Source organism: Neodiprion lecontei, chromosome 1 (genome assembly GCF_021901455.1).
Source record: "Neodiprion lecontei isolate iyNeoLeco1 chromosome 1, iyNeoLeco1.1, whole genome shotgun sequence".
NCBI lineage: Eukaryota > Metazoa > Arthropoda > Insecta > Hymenoptera > Diprionidae > Neodiprion > Neodiprion lecontei.
This window is the reverse complement of record NC_060260.1, coordinates 5,576,243-5,596,719: the sequence shown is the minus strand read 5'-3', so window position 1 is coordinate 5,596,719 and position 20,477 is coordinate 5,576,243. Positions and strand designations below refer to the sequence as shown.

Here is a 20,477-nt window from a genome sequence, read left to right as displayed (position 1 = left end):
GAGAGGTGAAAAATTTTTCAAACTCGATCCGAGTTTATATATACATATATATTATGCCTTACGCTCCTGGGTTGAATTATTCACGAAGCGTTTTTGTTGTCAAAGTTAAAAATGATGCAGTATCTTTTGTTGACTGCTTTTCACGGTTCGTTCTCTCGTCGTGTTTATATCGCAAATAGAATTAAAAATAACGCTTTACTTTTCGAGTAAAAATCAACGTCGGCGTACGAGTGCAAAAAAAAGCATTAAAAAACCTTGCATTTGTCCCTCCCTCGGGAAGAAACAAAATAAAAAAAAAATAAATAGAAAAATAAAAAACTGACAATACCAGCGCGAATGACTAAAATTAATAAAGTTAGACAAACGAGCCGTAATTTCGTGTACAGACAGCTGGAATTATCGGGACACCAGTAATTCTGGGGGTAACATGACGACCAATTTCAACCCTAAACCAGACCCCCGCCATTACAGCTGGATGCACGAAAGAGTATACGTGGATCTGGGTTTTGCAGTACGTATTATTAAAAGATTCGTCGAAACCGGAGAAAACACAGTTATGCACGGATTGACGTCATGTTTTAATCCAATTACCTGATTGAGAGAATAGTGCCGTTATTTTTTTTTTTGTTTTCCCCCTCGTCTCTTCACCGACGGAGAGAAAAAACATCAGCATCGTTAATGGAACTCGTTTTAAGTTGTCGATAATCGCATGAACGTTTGATCGTGATAGCAGTGGGTGTACTGATTTGATTGTAAAATTTTTACGGGCTTTGACGATTTTATCTTTCAACCAGTTAACGAAATTTCCCTAAATACGTGACCGAATTTGCATGTTTTCCCCGATTAATCAGAGCTGGTCAAACGATCCCCCGGATAAATATTTCAGATGACAAAAATCGTCGATTGGATGAAGAGACGCGAGCGGTGAATATAACGACGTTTGGAGATTGGCCGCCGCTGCTGCCGGAGGTTGATTAAATCACAGAGGTTAAAATGGTAATAGTGCCAAACCGTAGACGTGTTTCTACGCGGCGTCCATAAAACCGTTTATATATACATACAGTTACAGGTTTCGGCGTTTATTGCTGGCGTGGCCTAGTTTTAGAAACGGACGACGATTTGGCCTCAACGTGTATACCTGTAACGTCTGCCAACCCCAGAGCTTTGTGCCTCTCGTCTCTCGTACGAGAAAGGATTCAATCGTACGGGGTAAAAAACATAAGATAGAATAAAGAGTAAAAAAAAAAAGAAAAAAAAATAGAGATACAAAAAGGGTGCCTCTATACGTATAATAATAGTAATAATATTGTAACAGGTACAACAGTGGGCGGGATATGAATTCTCTCGTTTGAATATTGTGGAAACGTCGGGGAATATCAACTGGGCGATTGTCTGGCACCCTCGTCGGTATAAGCTGCAGGGAGCAGAAGAAGAAGAAATGTAAATACAAATATAGTAAGCGCGAAGGGCGCGTCTGGGGCGGAAATTCCTCAATATTGATTTGGCAAGGAGGCAAAACCCGGCTCGAGCCTCCGTCGGGTAGGCGCGCTGTTTGCCTCGGCAGCCCTCAAGGGTGTCAAGGGTTGACTTTGAAATATACCGGAGGAATCACCGAGAGCAATGGACGCGCAACCCCGCCGAGGGATGGGGGTGAATAAAAGGCGAAGGCGGCTCCGCCTTACTCACGTGCTCCGTGTTGATAGCGGCACTATCTCTCGGATCCGGATGTTCTACGTTGGCTCCATTTGCCAGGCCCGGACCAGGAACAGAACCGACGTTACCGCTTCCAGTGCTTCCGATGCTGAGACCCTTCGCCCCGGTACATCCTGCCGGCGTTTGCGGTAAACTCTGAAAAAATAAATAAATATAGCCTGGATTAGATAGATATGGACGAGTTGTTTAAGAGCGGTATGCAAAATTTATTCACGTTTCTCGCAAATATAACGACGTGTGGCGAATAAAGTTTCTCGTTGAATGCGAAAAAAAAAACAACAATTTTCACTCTGTTCGATTGAAAATAATTGTACCTCTGTAAGTCAGTGTTTATTGATCTTACTTTCAAGCACAAGATTTACGATATTTATAAATCTTTGAAACTCGGTTAAAAATGTATTCTTAAAGTAACAAGTAACGGACTTTTCTCGAAACGAACTACGTATCACATACATGTTACGTACAGTTCTTTGCGGTAAATGTATTTACGTATAATAAAAGGTCCCATCGTGCGCGGGAGGTAAAAATCCGACCGAAATGGATAAAACGAAAAATGGATTTAAAAAAAAAAAAGGATAAAAATCCCACCGGGAAAGGTCGTGGCACGTTTTAAACTAGTAAGCGAGACTCTGGAAGGGTCGACGGAAGGCTGACAAACTAAGTTACCAGCGCAGAGCTCTTTCGCGCTGCACTTTACAGGGTTCTCATCCAGCACTCGCTTCCGCGAAGAATGAACAAAAAATTTCGTTTCTATACGTATCCGTATAGGTAAAATATACATACATACACGCAGTTATGTGAATACGTACTGTATGACATTTTGCTTACAGAAATGGTTTCCCGTATCTTTCAGATGGTGGGACAAAAATTCTCACAGACCGCGCGGCACGCGCGAGGATTCCTTTTATTAACAACGGAAATTGCCTGTGACCAGGATATATTACAATTCAATTTTCTGCCCGGTGCAATGTCTACGTAGGGTTTCACTTTCTTTCAATTGTTGTTAAAAAAAAAAAAAAAAATGTTTACGCGAACTTTTCTGCAGCCGTAGACACAGCGAGAAGCATCGAGGATCGTAATTTTGCGACAAGAATCGCATGCGGAAAGTACACGTGGCAGGAAGAGAATCAATTTTTTTCAGAGAGACCAACGCGATTCTTTTTCTTCTTCTTCGCGATATTCTCCGTTCAATTCTTTACCTTGTAATTATTACTCTGCAATTAAAAGGCATTAAAAATTCATTAAAATTGCCGAAGATGCACGTTCGGTAATAACTAACGCTCGGACCTCTGAAACGGACGACCTGATCAGGGAAAGGCTCTGATGATAGGGAGGGGATGAAAAAAGGTGATCAAAGTACGCTTCGCAGTAAAGCCCACGGAGTACCAAAGGTGAGAGACGCCGGTCGGTGTATTATAAGCGCGAAAAGACGGCGGTGCATCGGAAGACGTTGTTCCTTCGCCTTCTCGCACGCCCGAAGCTCCAATATTTACTTTATTGTCAATAGTCGAGAGGCGAGAGTGCTCTTAGAGTAATGGGGATATCAAAGAGTCGATAAGCGTGGCGTTTTACGATCTCGCAATTTCCCCTGTCCGCGGCATAATATGTTTCTATCTATACATTCTACGTTGAATATGCGTATAACGATTACCGACACGTTAGAAAAAATTTTCTCTTCAATTCGAATTCGTTCCTACCGTCTGCGTCAGCGATAGCCACTAAGTTAAAAATAATCGACGCATCGACTGACCTAAATCGATGATCGATGAAACCAAAATTTCGTAAACTTCGGTACGTAGTCTTAATGGCGGAAAAGTTTATTGATAATTTATAGTTTCATAAAAAATATTTTTCAATATCGTGCGAAAACATTCATTTATATTTCACTTAGGACAATGATAATAATTGATACTTTAGTCACATGAATTAAAGTAGTTTTGCGTCGTTCATGGGAGTAAAAAAGAAAAACCGATTGTGAGGAAAAATAATTGAGTCGGTCGATTAATCGATTTTGAAAAATAATCGATCGTACTCGATTAGTCGAGAAAACATAATCGAATATTTTTGGTCATTCTTACCCGGCGCGTTTTCCGATGGCTTGTTCCAACGGTTTCGGGAATTTGACGTTTTACGGTTTAGACCCACTCTAGAGTATACCTGTAAAAACCTCCCTGCATACGCGTCTATCTACATATATACAATATACACGTATATATGTTATACTCAGCAAAGTGATACGAGGAGCGAAATTTATACGACAAGATTGCAGGGTATCACATGCAGGATCCGGAATAAATTTCGTTTAGCAAAAAAGGAATCGATCAATCAGTCGGACAGGGTTACGCTTCGTCTCGAAGTTTAACCGGATGTGCGGAGGTGGAAATATTATATAAGTATAGGAGGGTGGAAGTAATGCCTATACATCGCATCTGTTTGATACCCTTGTGCCTTGTAGATTATATCTCTGCGAATATGGCCAATCGTGCTTCGCTTTACCAGCGACTTGTAAGGGTGAAGTGCAGGGTTTCTTTCTAGTTATATGTGGTTCTTCATCTTTTTTATTTTCACCACGGCGAGAAGAGGCGTGACGAGGGGCGCGTATCGTGCAGAATTTAAAACCCGGAGGGGAACAAGCGGTTTCTCAGGGGAGTCAGCGAGTTTTCTTTAGCATTGAAATTTACTTTTTACTGGTTTTTGGTTTGGATTTCACTCCGGCTATCACCCTGCGCGTGGCAAGTGCGGATCTCCTACCTTTCTTTCTTCATCATTCTTAGATCGGCGCTTAAACCGATTATCAATTTCAATTCATGATCGAGTATGAAATTTCAAAACATGTAAAGAAAAATCGATTACCGGATATAATTGTTGGTTTCCACTTTAAACATACAGAGTTTTTCGTTTTGTAAAATTGATTTTATTTTCAGCAAACTCTACCAATGTTTACGTTAAAGGATACCGCTGTAATGGAAAGTCTTCGCGAAGCCCCAAGTTTTGGATAAGCAATAACAGATTTTGTAGGCACGGTGGTAGAGAAGAAGGGTGATCTTAAATTGCATCTGCTCGCCGCGTTGCGTCCTCATCAATCTTAATATCAGTCAGCGATGTGCGGTACAGAAAATTTCATTTCAACAATAAGTATTACACGAGCACACAAACCAGCAGCGTTTGTTTAATGAACGCGCCAGAACCGTTGTGCAAAAAGAAAAAGAAATCGCAATTTGGTACGAGGTAGCTTATTAATTTAGATGGAGAAGACTTCGCCTGATACGAGATGTATAAGTAACAAGCCTTCTCTAGAAAATTACCAAAAATTTTCCAATGGAGAATATATTTCATCTTAACAGAACCGATGGAAGAATTTTATTTTTATTACGTACTAAGAGGATGATAAAGAGGCTGGGAAAAGAGAAGAAGAAAAAGTAACGGATGCGTAAAGGGACGTCCGGTCGTAAGTAATTCAAAATTGCTCGTGCATTAATATTTTTTTAAAGTATTCTTCTTTATTTTTTAATCAGTTTCCTTTTTCCACCGCTTTACTTTTCGATCTCCGTTCACTGTCTCGTTCCGCGTCTCTCCGCTTCTCTTCAGCTTTTTCAGTCAGCTGTGTAATCTGTGCAGAAAAGCGTCTCGCCGCAGCTGCAGCAGGCACGTGATTACAAGTTTTTGTGAAAGAGTCGCTATTACATTATATCGCCAAACGAATTGAATTCCCCGCTTAAATACGTTTATGGGTAGGTACGTTAAGTAACGAGAGGTGCGAGCGCCGGAAGGAAAGTTAAAATTGAAAAATAATTGTTGCTCCCTGTAATTTCCGTCGCACCTTATAATACTTTCGTACAATGAACCCTTTGCACAGGTATCTCGACTTACGATCCGAAGACGACAACGCTGCCCGTCTGCCGTTTTCCGAACACGTTTCCCCGTCCGCGAAAGGGTGCTAATTGCTTTTCACACCACGTGGGAATGTTAATGAGAATTATAATTGCCGGATGTAGCCACAAGACCACCTTTTCATCAAATGCGAGATAGAAAAAAAAAAAAAAGGATTCATACATTTTTTTCCCTCGTTTTCAATAGAATGAAATGAAAATGAAAAATGAAGAAGTAAAAAGTCGAGGAGAAAAGATTAATAATAAGAACAAAAGGAAACATCTCGAAAAGTCGGACCCTCCCGTATACAATTAGGGGAAGCTGAGTGGCTGGAATGGCCGCGACGTTCTTTGGACTTCGAACAACTCTCTGCACAGACGTTCGACAAGGAAATTTGATATAGATGTACACATCACGTTTTTTTTTTTTTTTTTTTTTACAGGTAATTATTTTTTATTACATCCTTCAACCCTTCGGATCCGCCCCAGATCTGTCAGCTTATTGGTCGAGTCTGAAATTGAATCGGTAGATATCCATTATACAGGGGCTCTTTAAAAATTCGTTTTCAAGCAATATAACTTGCGGCTCCGCGATCGATACGCTCGAGTTTTCTTATTACCTTTTTTTCGTCACGGACAGATCGAGGTAGAAAATTTTCGAAGATCCCTTGAATTATGTTAGCTAGTTATAATTTATTTACAATATCGCGTGATTTTTGATGTGTGAAAATTACTGCTATCGCACTTGGATTGTTTATTGCATTTAGTTATGTCAGAAGGCTGCAGCAATAAAAACTTGGTAACAATCTTAATGGGTTGACATTCGTGCTTTACCCAAACTTTACAGGTAATTAAACTTTCGAAGAACAAGATGGCGATGAAACTATATACAATTTCCCATTAACCACAAAGTGCTGCTGGTATGCGGTGTACATGCATACCTGGTATACATGTGTACCAGGATAGAAAATTCAGACGCGAAACTCCTAAACTTAGTTTCCCGTTCAGTCGAACATAACAAACGACTTTCCTCAGCTCTGTTACCGATTGTTTTCGTCATCTTTTTATAAAAAATTTAGTTTTCCTTTCAGTCAATTTCGAGTATTAAGATATATGGATGAGAAGGTGTCGAAGTCGGCTTTTCCACCTCTCGAGACACTCGAGACAGTGCTAATAAGGAGAAAACAGCAGCACCTGCAAGACGTGCGAAGGACGCCGGTCTCGGTCGCCTAGAAACAACGAGTTTCAACTTTGCCAGAAGTGTGTACTTGGCGTTTCTCGTTTGCAAAGGTTAAAACGACGACCGGGATATATATACGTATAGACTTTATATTAAAGAAGTACGACGGAAAAGAGGAAAGAATGAAATGACGGGGAGAAGAAAAGAAACTCCCGACTGCAATTGTACGAAAGTAAATAAATAAACATACAAGTCAAGCAAGAAGTCGAGCGAATAAGAAAAACGAAATCTATCTATAATTTTTTATTCGTCTTTTCTTTTTTTATGCGATCAAATTCGGTAGTGGAAACTTGACGCGAAATGGGAGGAGATGGCGAAGACTCGGAAGATATTTCACGGCAGCTCTCACCTGCATTATCTGTATCTGAGTGTTCATTCGGTGGCTGATGTATAACGCCATTATACCGTAGCGTACTATAAATTTTCTACTCGCATAGACAGCCGTTCGATCGTTAGTTATTTGAGCTTGCAGGCTGGAGCACGGCCGACGTTTCGCGGATTCTTGATCAGAGAATTAAATCGGAATATATGAGCTCTGTGCGCGCTGTAACTAATGGATCTGGCTAATCCTCTCGGTTGATCAGAAGAGGAGAGTCGTTACAATGCTAATAAGAGTAAAAATTGTGCCGGCAAACAACCCGGCTACTGTCCAATCCGCTTGTCATCTCACGATGTGTGTGTCAAAAGAAAAAAAAAAAAATAGGATACGCAGTAAGAGAAAAGAAAATCAAAGCACAAACTGCGCTTACAGAATAATTCGTTCAAACTTTATTTGGTACAGCTGCAGCCTCAGTGAGTTAAAAACCGAGCGCTGACGAAATCGTGACCCAGTTTATTATTATGCAGCTGGTGCTGCATTAACGTTTTTCCTTATTTGCTCTCTCTCTCTCTCTCTACATATATATATATATATATGTATGTATATGTATTTCAATTTTTAAACACGAAAATGCAAACTCCAGTTCTCACTCTAATGGATATTTCGCGAGCCTTAAAACGGCCTCGATTTTCACCCGGAGCGAGAGCTGAAAACCCTTCGGATTTCCGAGTTGAAGCGGTAAAGGAGGAAGTGAACAGGGAAACAAATGATCGCTCGAGAGCCGAGGGAGTGATTCAGGTCTGTTGGACTAGGCACATGATATCATGTATAAATATACATACAGATTCCTTGGGTAATAAAGTGATAACCGAATACATTAGGCTCGAGGACCATTCCAGCGTTCGGGATTAATGTATCACAATATTATCACGTCTGAGATGACGTGGAGTTTAGGACATGAAACGTGGTTTCTACTACAAGCTTTTGATCGCGGGCCGATAGCCGGGTGAAAAAGGCTTGTTGATCGAAGGTTTTACGGTTTCTCGAAAGCAGCATCAGCACACGTATTCGAGGTGTAAGTGTGGCGTTCGTTCGGCGAAAGTGATGGTCGATACCGAAAGCCCTGTAGGTACCGGATCCTGGAGGTGTTTCGTGATTTCGTTTTATACTTCTGGTAGCGATTGGCTAGGTCATCATTCCTCGCCTCGAGTGATAGTGAAGAGAGGAACCAAGGAAGGAAGGAAGGAAGGAAGTAGAAGTAAGTGAGTCGGAAATACCGGGGCGATTTTCTCTTCTTTATCGTTTTCTGGTCTATTAAGATAAAATAAACGACCGAAACCGGGACCACAATAGAACTCCTCATTCACACGGGCAATCGTACGAATTGACGCAGGTCTTGAGAGTAACGCGGATGTGTTCGCACGTAGATCTTTGATAGTGTGGGTACATCGGAGTATGGTTCGTTCTACCGAAGAAGGAACCGTCCTATTCGAGCATCCGGGTCGTTTTGCCTGCTCGTATTCCCCACTGAGCTGAACTACCACACCGAGTCATATAGTCCCTGAAATTCGCGCCGAAGGGTCGACTTATTACCTACCAGGTAGTTCCAGGACTTTCCGTAACACTCTAGAAAGAGAGTGAGTAGAGTAACGGGGTCGTTTTAATGCCTCGACTCAAGCCCGTACCAGGTGTTTAGGATCGTTAGAAATTTCCCTGGGTTTATCTCCCACGGTGAAGAGAGAGGGAGAGAGAGAGAGAGAATCATGGATGAGCGGAAAGAGGATGGTGTGCAGGATTTTAAGTAGAGGGTGGAAATCAATGCCAGCTGAAACGTCTCGAACCTTTAAATATACATGTAGGTTGGACTTACGGATGAGGCGACATTACGAGCCCACCTTTTAACCTAGAAAATAATATTTCTCTCTTCTTGACGACCGCAGTGCCAGTTTGTGTTCGGTTCAGAGTCGTGGGGAAATTTAATCTCATTAAGCTTGGGTTATACGCCGCGCTAATCGTGTCGAGCACCCGTTTCGTCCTTGGCCCTCTTGCACTTTTTATTTGATTTTTTTTATTTTTATTTTTTTAGAATGGAGATAGATAAATAGTGGTAGAAGCTTCGGGAGAAAGAGTGAAACGAAGTGAGACCCACACTCGCCTACCTCGTTTCACCACCACACGACTAAGTGGATACTGTAACGTGAGCGGGCTGGAAGATATTTATGATCTGTCTTGTAGCAATCTAACTTAACCCCATCCTCGGTAACAAGGGACTCTCACCCTCGCCGCCTCACCGGCTCACTGCCTCACTGGTTCGCCACCTTATACCGCACTCTCCACCTCGGTTCAGCCACGAAATGAACTCGAACTCCTCTTCTACCGACGTCGGTCCCAAGGCGAACAAACGAACAAGGAAGGAAGGAAACAAGCAAGGAAGAAAGGAAGGACGGAAGGAAGGACCGAACGAACGAACGAACGAACGAACGATCCTAAGGTCTCAGCAGCTAGCTTTTCTCCCTGCGGGAGAAATTCAGACCCTCCGTTTTCCTATCTTTCGACTAATTTAAGACACGTCTGTTGAGTGGATGCCGCTGTTCATCCGGGGCGAAGGCCAATATATACGGGAGGAAAGTAACGGTTTGTTTCACGAGGTGGAAATTTCACCTCGCGAGATTGAATAGATGAATGTGGATGAAAATCGAGCGGGATCGCGAGAGTATGAAAAGCGAAAACAAAACTCGGAACTGATCGTTCCGTGCAATGTTCTAATACATATACAATATTTAGCAGAATGGGTGGTTTTTTCTTGGCCATGTTCCCAATCGTTTTGAGCTACCGAACCACTTGCCGAATTCGAATTTAACTTTTCAGCGCAACGGACTATCCGTACAGCTATATTTACCGTGCCCGAGGGTCCATTGTCGACATGGACCGTAACAATTTGTTTATGCGCTCGCGAAACGACCTCCGGCAGGAACTTTTAGCAATCGGTTGTTGCGATTCGGGGAGAGTTTGGCCGAGTGCCACGTATGCGCGACGTTTGAGTCACGGGACGCGAACCGAGAACATATTTACCGTCGTTATACGTGTTCATCCTCAGTTCCATGGGTCAGGGAGGGGTCAGTTACCGTCAAGCTCGCTAATTAAATACTAACCGTACATCAAAAGTCCGGTCTGATTTCATCCAATTTCAATTATTACTCGGAGAGAATCGAAAGGAAGAGATGAAAAATGTGGAAAGGGAACTCTGCTCACTTCGGCTCCTTCGCCTTGGTGGATAAATTCCCGGAGGGGGGCGACAGTCGGTCATAATTAATTAAGAATCTACGAGGTGATAAAACGGGAAAGTATAGTACGGATTTGCCTTTCTTCGAGTAAAACTTTTCAGGCAAGCTTCGGTTTCCGCAGACCTTTCGTTTAGAAAACGTTCAACCCCCGGCGGGTGTTTCTGGCGTTTTCATTCCGTCAGCTTCCTTCATCCATCTTTCGATCGCGCACCGCGAAGGCGGGCTTAACTCTTCCCCGCGTCCCGAGACAAACGATTCCCCGATACCAGACGGGGATGCGTCTGTTCGGGAAGCCCGATCTCGCCGGCGAGGCGTTTCTTTATCAGTCGAGAATGAAAAGGTTCGTAAACCGGGGGCAGTTTCCTCGTCTTCACCGACGACTACGGGAGGCGAGATGTTAGACGCTGTGATGTGCGAACACGAGTTAAAGAGGTCGAGAAGCTTGAGAGAAGGAGAGAGAGAGAGAGAGAGAGAGTGCGACTAGAGTCGGTTAAGTTTGTTCCGCTCGACAATCGTCATTTGTCTCGGTGGGTGAGCGTTAATTAATTATTATACGGCCACGAGTGGGGTAATTAAAAGTCTGCCAAGCTTTGCGAAGTAACTTCTATACGTATGGGCACTGCAGCGCGACGAGTGTTTGTGCGCGCGAGTGTTAACACGCGTGAGTTCCGGATGTTTCCAACTTACAGGACTGTGTGCATGTACTGCGGAAGCGTTTCCACCTTCTCTGTTTGCCGCAAGCTCGGCTCAACGGCGACTCGGCGGCGTCTGGCGTAAGCCGGCAATTAACAACAAGCCAATGATCAGGGAAAGGCGTATTATCGAGCAGGCGAATGGGACACCATCCGAGTATCCGGTTCGCCTATTTACGAGAGAATCGAAAAGGTGTCGTCGGCCGACCCACGAAGGAGTGGCTTTGTAGACTTGATCATGACGGGGTCCAGACGCGGTTGAGTAACGGCCGAATAAGGACTCTTTGACGAGCGACGTGCCAATTAATGCCCTGAGGATGCGATATCCAATTCCTCATTTTTTCATCCGTCCCGACACGTTGCGTTTGTGATACCCGCAACACACGGTTGAAAAATGATTTGTTGTCCTCGATACCTGACGGGCGGAACTGAGGAGCCAGGGAATATTGATTGCACATCGGCATTGTTGTCAGGGATGGGATAAAAATTGCGAGAATAATGCGATATTACCACCCGGAATGGGATGATAAATCGACGCGTAAACTGAGCATTTTATTATCCCGAGGGAGAGGGATAGAGAGTGAGAGTGTGTGAGAGAGAGAAGAAGATAGGGAGAGGGGAAAGAGTGCGGCACTATAAAATTTGCATTATATTCACCGTAGGTTTTTGACTCTCCTCAGCCGTGTCTGAACCCTGTATGGGCCTGTGCCGCAATAGGCCTTACACTACGGGTGAAAACCTTTAGCTCGTTCGTTCCGACGTCAAAGTCAGGCTGGCGAGAGTGAAAAATCGTCTAAAATCCACGCGAGTCAAAATAACATATCAGGCTTGAGAATGGATGGGCCGTACCGTCTGAATCAAAAGATAGGAAATGATGAAAATGTACTGTTTAAAAAATATCCTACGGTTTTGTTTGTATTAACGATATTTAGCACGAGTTAAACGACACATCTCCCATGTAATAGAAATGAATCCAACCGCGAATTTGAATATCAAAAGCTAATATATCGACAATTTCAGAAAAGATTTTAATTCGGACGTTCAAAATGGCTCAAGCTCTGATGTTTTTCTTTTTTTTCTCTAAATAAGATTCTAATACTTATTAACTCATTCTGCTTACTGGCTAGGTCCCAATAAATCGTCTGGATAATAGCCACAAAAAAGTTTCCATTACGGCGTAGTTATTACAAAAACGTTACAATCGGATCAAAAATATCAGAATTCAATCACTTTGAACGTTCTAACTTTAAGAGGTTATTTTAAATTATTCATACTTCACATCGCGTTATTCCAATTGCTCCGAATGATTTTTGTAGTACATATAGTAGAAACATCGTGTCATCCTATTTCACCTTCATAGGTACAAATAACGACGTTACCGTAAATATTTCACCGAGCTTTTCGTATTTCATAACTTTTTATTCAAACATACACAGCCCATTCGTCCTTAATTCGCAGAGAGAAATTCGATTCCAGGTGGGAGTAGGTTGAGCGAAACCGTTTTAGAGACCAATAGATCACGCCGGTTGTCATCACTTTTTCCAGCTGCATACGAGCATGGATGAGAATTGCGATTCCTCGGCGAGCCTCTGAGCTAGGGTTTTTTATTATTCAGAGATGCAGGCTCTGATTTTTATGCAAAAGAACGTCGGACGACGCCGCCACGTTTCATCGTGACCACAACGGAATATCAACTAGCCAAAAGGGAGGACCTGACGCGAGGACACGAACTACGGACAGCAAACAGATGCGACCTGTTTAGCATCGCCGACATTCCTCCCTTCCTCCCTTCCTCCCGCCGTCAAACATTCACGGAGATCATCCTAATCCCACGTTCTCGAAGAGCTCGATACCCGAGACAAAGATTTTACCCGGCATACCAAAATCTCGAGCGCCGTACAGATATTGTTTACAATCCGTTCCGAATTACATTTCGTGGGAAAATGATAACTGCGCGTAAGTTTGACGTCGAATGTCCTCCAGCCTGCAGTGATAATCGAGTCAATTCGAATAATCAAAGTACGTTTTCATTCACGGCACGAGTTGGTTACATTTCACTTCCTGGTTCGCACACTTTGGCACCGTCTTACATTCGCCGTCTCGTCTGCGATATAGGAAGTTGTAAGTTAGAAATGGAAGTTGAAATTCAAAGTGCAAATCCCTGGCCAGGAGCAGAAACGGTAGTTCAACTGACATATATATTAATTCGTTTCCTCACTGAACCAGTCCGGTTCTGTTACACTTCGAGTATTGCATTATCGAAGTTTGAATATTGCCAAACTGAATTCACTATTCGCCGAGTGATTTTCCCTAGGTAATTCCACTCGGTGTATTCGTCTTGAAAGTTGCCGCTTGACGCAATTGGTGAACAAGAAAACCAAAAAAAAAAAAAAAAGCGACCTCTCCGTAAGAAGATACCTAATCCATAAATTAGCGTCAACGATATCTACTTCAGATCCTCACCGTCGACTTTTCGACTCGATTTCCGGTCGGCTTTTTTCATTGTTAACTGTGGTGATTTTGGTGGATGACAGGAAAATTAGGGATTCACCTGTCACTCGTTTCCCGCAGGCCATTCACTCACTGTTCTCGTCTGCAGCTTCAAAAAGGTACATGGAAAAGGGAAAAGCGAGAAAAAAAAGAGAGAGAAAGAGAGAAAGAGAGAGAGAGAGAGAGAAAGGCACAGGGCATCGAGGTATGAAAGGATTGGGGTAAAGCCTCCCACAATACTTTTCAATATCACAGGTCACAAATCTTTCTTTCGCTCCGTGGGAAAAAGCTTTCCTAGACGCGACGCGACGCGACGCGACGCGAGTCCTGTTCCACCAAGCTTTTGTGGGTATGGTAGAAATCCGAAATACGCTTCGCGGGACAGATCCTCTGATATATGATGCTGTTCGAGCGCAAAAGACAGACGCAGAGAGGCGCCAAGAAACGCGCTGGTGCAAGCGGGACGAAAATTGGCAAAAAAAAAAATATAAGAAGGACTGAGGAGATAGAGAGCGACGTGCGGTAAGGACGCGAGCCGAAGGGATCTCTATTGTCATTTCCCGCAACTTCTATTCTCCCCCCCCCCCCCCCTCCCCCCCCGGGTAAAATTTATAGGCTGTGGATTAGACAAATGTATTGTCTACTCTGCTCCTCTGCTTCCCCTCTTTCTCCCTTACTCGCCCTTGTACACAGTCACGGAATCTCGACACCCACCAGATTATCAGATGCGATTTTTCTCCGCGGGAACGAAAAAAATCCCCCGGAGATTTTCATGCGGGGAAACGGTTCCGCCGCCTCCAGTTTATTCCCTGCGCACCGTTCAATCGGTGCCTTTACTATATATACGCGCGACACTTCACCCTGCGGAAACAACTCGTTTTATAGGCTTCGGTATATATATATGTATATATATATATATATATATATATATATGTATATATATATATATATATATATATATATATATGTATGTATGTATGTAGGTGTACATACATACCATTCAGGTAACTGCTGACCCTCCCCCGAGGCGTTTTCCAGCTCGAGGAATATGCGACATGTGGGACGCGTAGTCTTTACATACGCAGATGCGGATGATTGAGCCCCCGAAAGTTTCTAGGATCGGAATTGGGACGTCGCGGTGTGTAACTAAGGGTTGTTTTCACTTGTATTTCAAGCCCGGCTCCAGTCTAGCGGAAGCCGAGAGATAAGCCAGGCAAAATTTTGCCCGGGATATGACAACGGGATAGCCGAATTCACTACGCGCGTATATAATATACATACTCCAGAAGAATCAAACATGCTGAAATTCGTAACGTTACTGTGACGATTCATGCTGAGGGAAAACCGTGATTTCGCGACTTTAGAATTGTCTGAAATTCAGCAAATCGTAATGAAACAAGACAAGACACGTGTTATGAAATCTAAGTTTCTTTAAAGGTAATGAAAACTTGAAAATAGTTGATTTCCTTCTAACGTTTTGTTGCTACGATAAAGTCATAACAACTTCAATCTCGTAAGAATCGCTGACACGTGATAAGTGAAAATATATGTTGGAGCAATACATATAGGATCAGTATACTTCTTGCAAATTATTATCTTTTCGTTGAAATTCAGGTTCGAATAATTGTCCCGCCCTTACAGGCTCGAAATGCTAAATTCCGAGGGTTTAGCTCGTTTTGCGGTAAAAAGTGGTTATCGGAGGGTCGTCGCGATGACGTCGTTGAAATAATAATACGTTCTCGCATGGTTTGATTTCGGCTCGTGATCCTCAGCTGCGGGTGGCTGCTGGCCTAGGGGTCGCCGGCATTCGGAGCGATAAGGGGAAAGTGAAAATCCGCCATGATCGTTCACAGGAATCGCCGATCTCGCGAAATTTATTTCCACCCACCGTTCACAGATTCAGACAAAATTCTACGTCGTGCATCTGCGATCCTTTGCCGTGGATGGATGATCGCGACATTCGGCGCCACGTTCGGAACCAGAAACAAGACCAACTTCTTCCTCGCTAATTCGCGAAAAAGTTCTACTCGAGGTTAGCTTCTTCCAACCGAGAGCCAGAGTTTCGCACGAAAGTTTCGGACGCGAACGATTATTGATTTCTACCTCGTATAAAGAATTAGATCTTCGTAATTCTGTTACCGTGCAGTTAAATGGCGAAATGAATGTCGTATTTAACAATTTATGCAAGAAAATGTTGTCTATGTAATTGTTTCGCGTGATTTATCCCAATACTTATAATATAACATTTCCTAGTAACCCGTTACAAGAGGTTCGTTTTTATTTTCCACCCAGAACAATATTTTTCAATTAAGAACCACACGTATACATGCAATAGCAATAAATTTTTCACGGCACGATTAACTAATCAAATTTTCACACACCCGCGTCTGTTATTTTATTAAACACACGTGTAAATATTGCACCGTTTTTGCTTAAGGATTCGGTGCAATCTCAATGATTCAGGGGATTAAGATTCACGGATTTGCGAGAGTTAGGAAGCCTAACGATAAGCTACAGAGCAGCCAATTATCTTTGCCATCGCTATGCAGGATCCCGTTTCTCCTACTGTATCCCTGAGTTATCATCGTCGTGATTTTAATCGCAAATCAGAACAACGTAAACTTTGTTGAAAAAGTTGTTGAAATTGGTAAACTCTTTTCTCTTACCCGCGATTTCACAAAGAAGTGTCACATCGTACGGCGTAAATTATATAGCCAAAAAGTGAACGAGACCACGTTAGACGATTTCGAACCTGACCGCTTTTTTATTTTCATTCTTTCATCAATTTTACGATTTTCAGTTCAGCGCCGTATACCAAGCGTCACTTTTAAATCTCCCCGTACATGTATACATATATATATATGCGTTCCTCACTTCGTCGCAAACGTTCGTTTTTATGTCTCACAGGTGGCGAGGCAGCAGGAGAATCTCGTCCTTTTTCCTCATCTTTCTTTCCTCCTTTTCCCCATCGACGACACGTTCAACGGTATCAAAAGTCGGATAAGGAGAAGAAGTAAATAGAAAAAAAAAACAAAAAATTGAATAAAAAGTAACAAAAAGCCCGAGGTAGAAATGAAAATAAGAATAGCAACGACTGCAGTCTTGAAAATATATCCACCCGTTTAAACCTCGTCATCTCCACGCCATGCACTGCGGTAAAGGATCACAACTCGTCACCCGTCCTCCTATTATAATGCGAAATTGTTACACAAGGCACTCTCGTGAGAGTCTCGCTAGACGATCCGATAATTTGCGGCCGTTCGCGTGGCCCGCGGTTTATACCGTCGACGTTGCAGTACTACTAGCAGTAGTTTAAGCACTGATGCGGTCAGGCAGCTCGATGGCTCTACGGTGACCGTCCGCCCGCCTTTCTATTATCCGCAGAATTAATGCACCTACCGATCAATTACCAAGATCGGCGACCCGCGCGAAGGGAAAATATACGACGAATTTTTGCCCTTTCGCTATATTTTGTTCGGTGCGTCGAGGATGAGAGCGGTTTTTCTTTTTTTTTTTTAGTATTATACTTTTTCTTTTTAATTATTCTAACACAGCAGTTTCACCGAGCGATGAAAAAAATACACGGAGACAATAACGCCGCGTTAAAATAGAATCAAGTTTCATTGTGTGGGACGAGATAGACATCTCGAAAGCCATAAAGGTTTACTTCTTGATCCGATGATTCTGGCTAGCGGAAATCGCGTTTTCCCGTCACGGATTTATCCACTTTCGCCAAGTTCTACGTGCCTTGTCGACTTTCACTTCGACCGGCTTTGCGTCGAATAACCTCAGGGCTGTCTCGCCGTTCTTTCGATCTCCGACGCGTTACATAAATTATATAACAACCCCACCCCCTTTCACCCGTGATTTAACCCTAATTTGTCAATCCCTTCGGACCCCGTCTTATCGTACCGCATATTCATCTCACGGGCATTCGAAACTTTCCGTGATGAACCGATCTTCTTGCAGTCATTATAGGCATGCGTATGATGGAGAAGATGAAAAAAAAGATATGCAATTAATCGTAAATTACGATGGATTGAAAAAATCCCGATAGTAAAAACATCTTACTTTTACCAACACGCGTGTTTATATTAGTTATAACGCATCGCAATTGCTTTTTTCATATCATAAAAAAGGTATTAACGAACGAGAGATTTACCTCCAGGCTCAGCGGGTAATTTCGCAGCATTTTCGAATACAAATGAGATATCGAAGCGGAGAAGAAATAGCTGGGAAGAACAAAAAGCGAGAAAAAGAAGAAGGCAGGAAGGAATAAAAGGGAGGAAAGGAACTTTGAACAACCTCATTGAATCCTTCTGGATCCCGGCCTATTCTTAGGGGTTTGAGGTATCGGAAAAGGGGGATTCTTATCTTCCCGAGAGAAGGAAGGGAAGGAAAAGGAAAGGAAAGGAAAGGAAAGGAAAGGAAAGAAACGAGCGCTCTGGCGTCGACCGGCTTCATCCCCCGTGCTTTTCCGTCTCCGTATTAATACGTACATACCTATTATACCAGATACGCAGGCCTCCGGAGTAGACGCGTAATAATATATCCGAGGTACGTGGATTTTTCTTCATTTTTTATTTTTTTTTCGTCTGTACCGCAAAAAAAAGTTAAAGGTAATAAGTTTTTGTTCAAAACTTGTTCGAAACTTATCAAAAGGAATGAATAAATTAGCTACATTCTCTGCGCTTGTTTCCAACTGATAAACCACGAATAAAGATGAAATATATATCCGTAATATCGTCGATATAGGTACGCATAATGTATATAAGGGTGAAACGAACCGATGCATGACCCATTTAACAAGACTAATATCAACTCGAAGTCTCCTTTCTGCACCCTATATTTTCAGGGGCGTGTCTGCGCGCGTGTAGCAGAGACACGGCTGCACGGCTGCACGGCTGCAGTAGCAGCGCACCTTTTCTTCTTTTCACTTCCTTCTTTGATATTTCAACGTTTCAATTTCCTCCTCCGACGTCCAGCTCTGTGTCTGCACATCGGCGCTTGGCTGGAAAGGCCGGTTGGGGGCTGACTCGTTCCTTCTTTTACTCCTTCGTTCTCCTCTTCTGACGCGGCGCGGGTTTCACGAGTATAATACCAATACCTACATTGCGCTACGTCCGACATCCGGTCAGGGAATCCAAGTTTAAATTAATTGGTATCGCTCTTTCGTGAAGTTTCCTCCGTATATACACATGTATGTACATGTGTATACCTTGTTCGCGATTTTCTCGTTCTTCAATCATTGGAAAATGATCTTGTTGAAGGGTATGACAACGATGAAAAAGATGAACACCACCTCGTTCGATTCGCGTTATTTCACGTGACACGTCAAGTCAGGAATCACCGCTTCATTCAACGATCGACTAAACTGAAAATTGACTGGTTCAACGACCTGTGTTATCGCTGGATAATTTTTCAGAGTAAAAAAAAGAAAGGAACGTCTTTTCTGATTATTTTGAAATCGGAAGAAAACAGAAACTTTCACCCAGTCGTTCAACCAGTTTTTTTTTTTTCACAGTTTGTACGGCAGGAGGATGCAAGGGAAATGTCATGTAAGGCGAAACTTTGACATATTGAGTAAGCAAACAAGAATTATTACACAGAAAATTGAAAAAACACTAAATCGTCTTTCCACTTACTATATATTTACACACTTCAAGCTCATTAGAATCTACTTATACAAATTATTATACATGAAATTGGATAATTACTCATCAGTTATCTCTCGCAGCACGAATTTCTACTTTAAGCCATGATCGAGCCCGGGTTACTTGTACCTTCATGCCGCCACGAGAACGAATAAAACGCGCTCCTCAGTTTTCCCCAGGGATATTTCGATCATAACCAAGGTATTGTATCGTACGGGGGGAAATATGGGTATATGTATATGTACATGTATATATATATATATATATATATCGAACGGAAGCTATCGAACGGTCGTCGCAATTCAGGTAAGAAAATGTCGTTATTTTATGACACTGCTCCTGTTTTATACGTACATCCCGTGGATGGTGCAGCAGCTGCATTATGGAGGTTTGAATTACGCAGGGGTTGGAGCTACGCCATTGAAATTTGCTTTTCCTTGACGTAAGTTTTTCCTCCACCGAGCTCTCCACGATGAAGGGAGGATATTCAAAAATATGAGAAACCCTCTTTCTCCTCGCAACTTTAAGGGTAGCTTTTCCCACTGGATTATTGGGCAATTTCCAAAGATCGCGAGTCTGGTTTCGGCGATATCGGGCCTCGTGGAGTGACCAGGTGAATCCGGCCACCGAGGCAGCAACCCGACCCAACATCAGGGCTTGATTTTATGCAGGGAAATGTAAGCCCACGAAAAAAAGCACCCAGTGCTGCCGCCCGCGTTTTACGATCCGAGGTATTTGAGAATTCTAAAGCGAGAGAAGATCGAGGTTTACGAGGGTGAAATTTTCTCCAGATCGAGATGGCGGCGTCGGAGGATCGGATCTCCCGAGGAGAATCGGTTCATGGGCTGTAAAGAAAGGGTCAAGTGTAAGACGCGCGACGATCGAAGGAGAGACGATCCGGTGTTCGGTTCGAGGCAATGATCCACCCTTACATCTGAGCCCCGCTTACCACTCGCCTTTCCATCAATAAACAGCGTTCCAATAATCCCTGATAAAATTCTCGCCGCTCTGGCAAGCCAGCGGAAAATATTTCCAAATCATAAAACTGTCCCTTTCGAGGATACCGTCCGTTTAAACAATCCAAATTCGGCTTGGCGTTATTTGACGCGTACATACTTTCTTTGTCTCTCGTAATTCTTACTATATATATATACATATAAGATCGTTCAGCTGTAACAAACAGATTTAGCGATCATCGCTGAGATTTTCGGAAAGG

At 42.8% G+C, this 20,477-nt stretch overlaps 1 protein-coding gene across 1 annotated transcript in view; it reads right to left on the bottom strand.

Moving 5' to 3' along the window:
- The window catches only part of LOC107223748, a 190,324-nt gene that overhangs the window by 23,159 nt on the left and 146,688 nt on the right, over nt 1-20,477 (bottom strand). Inside the window, exon 5 of the mRNA XM_046745327.1 lies at nt 1,687-1,848. Coding sequence (XP_046601283.1) covers nt 1,687-1,848 — 162 coding nt within the window. The remainder of the gene's footprint in view (nt 1-1,686; nt 1,849-20,477) is intronic.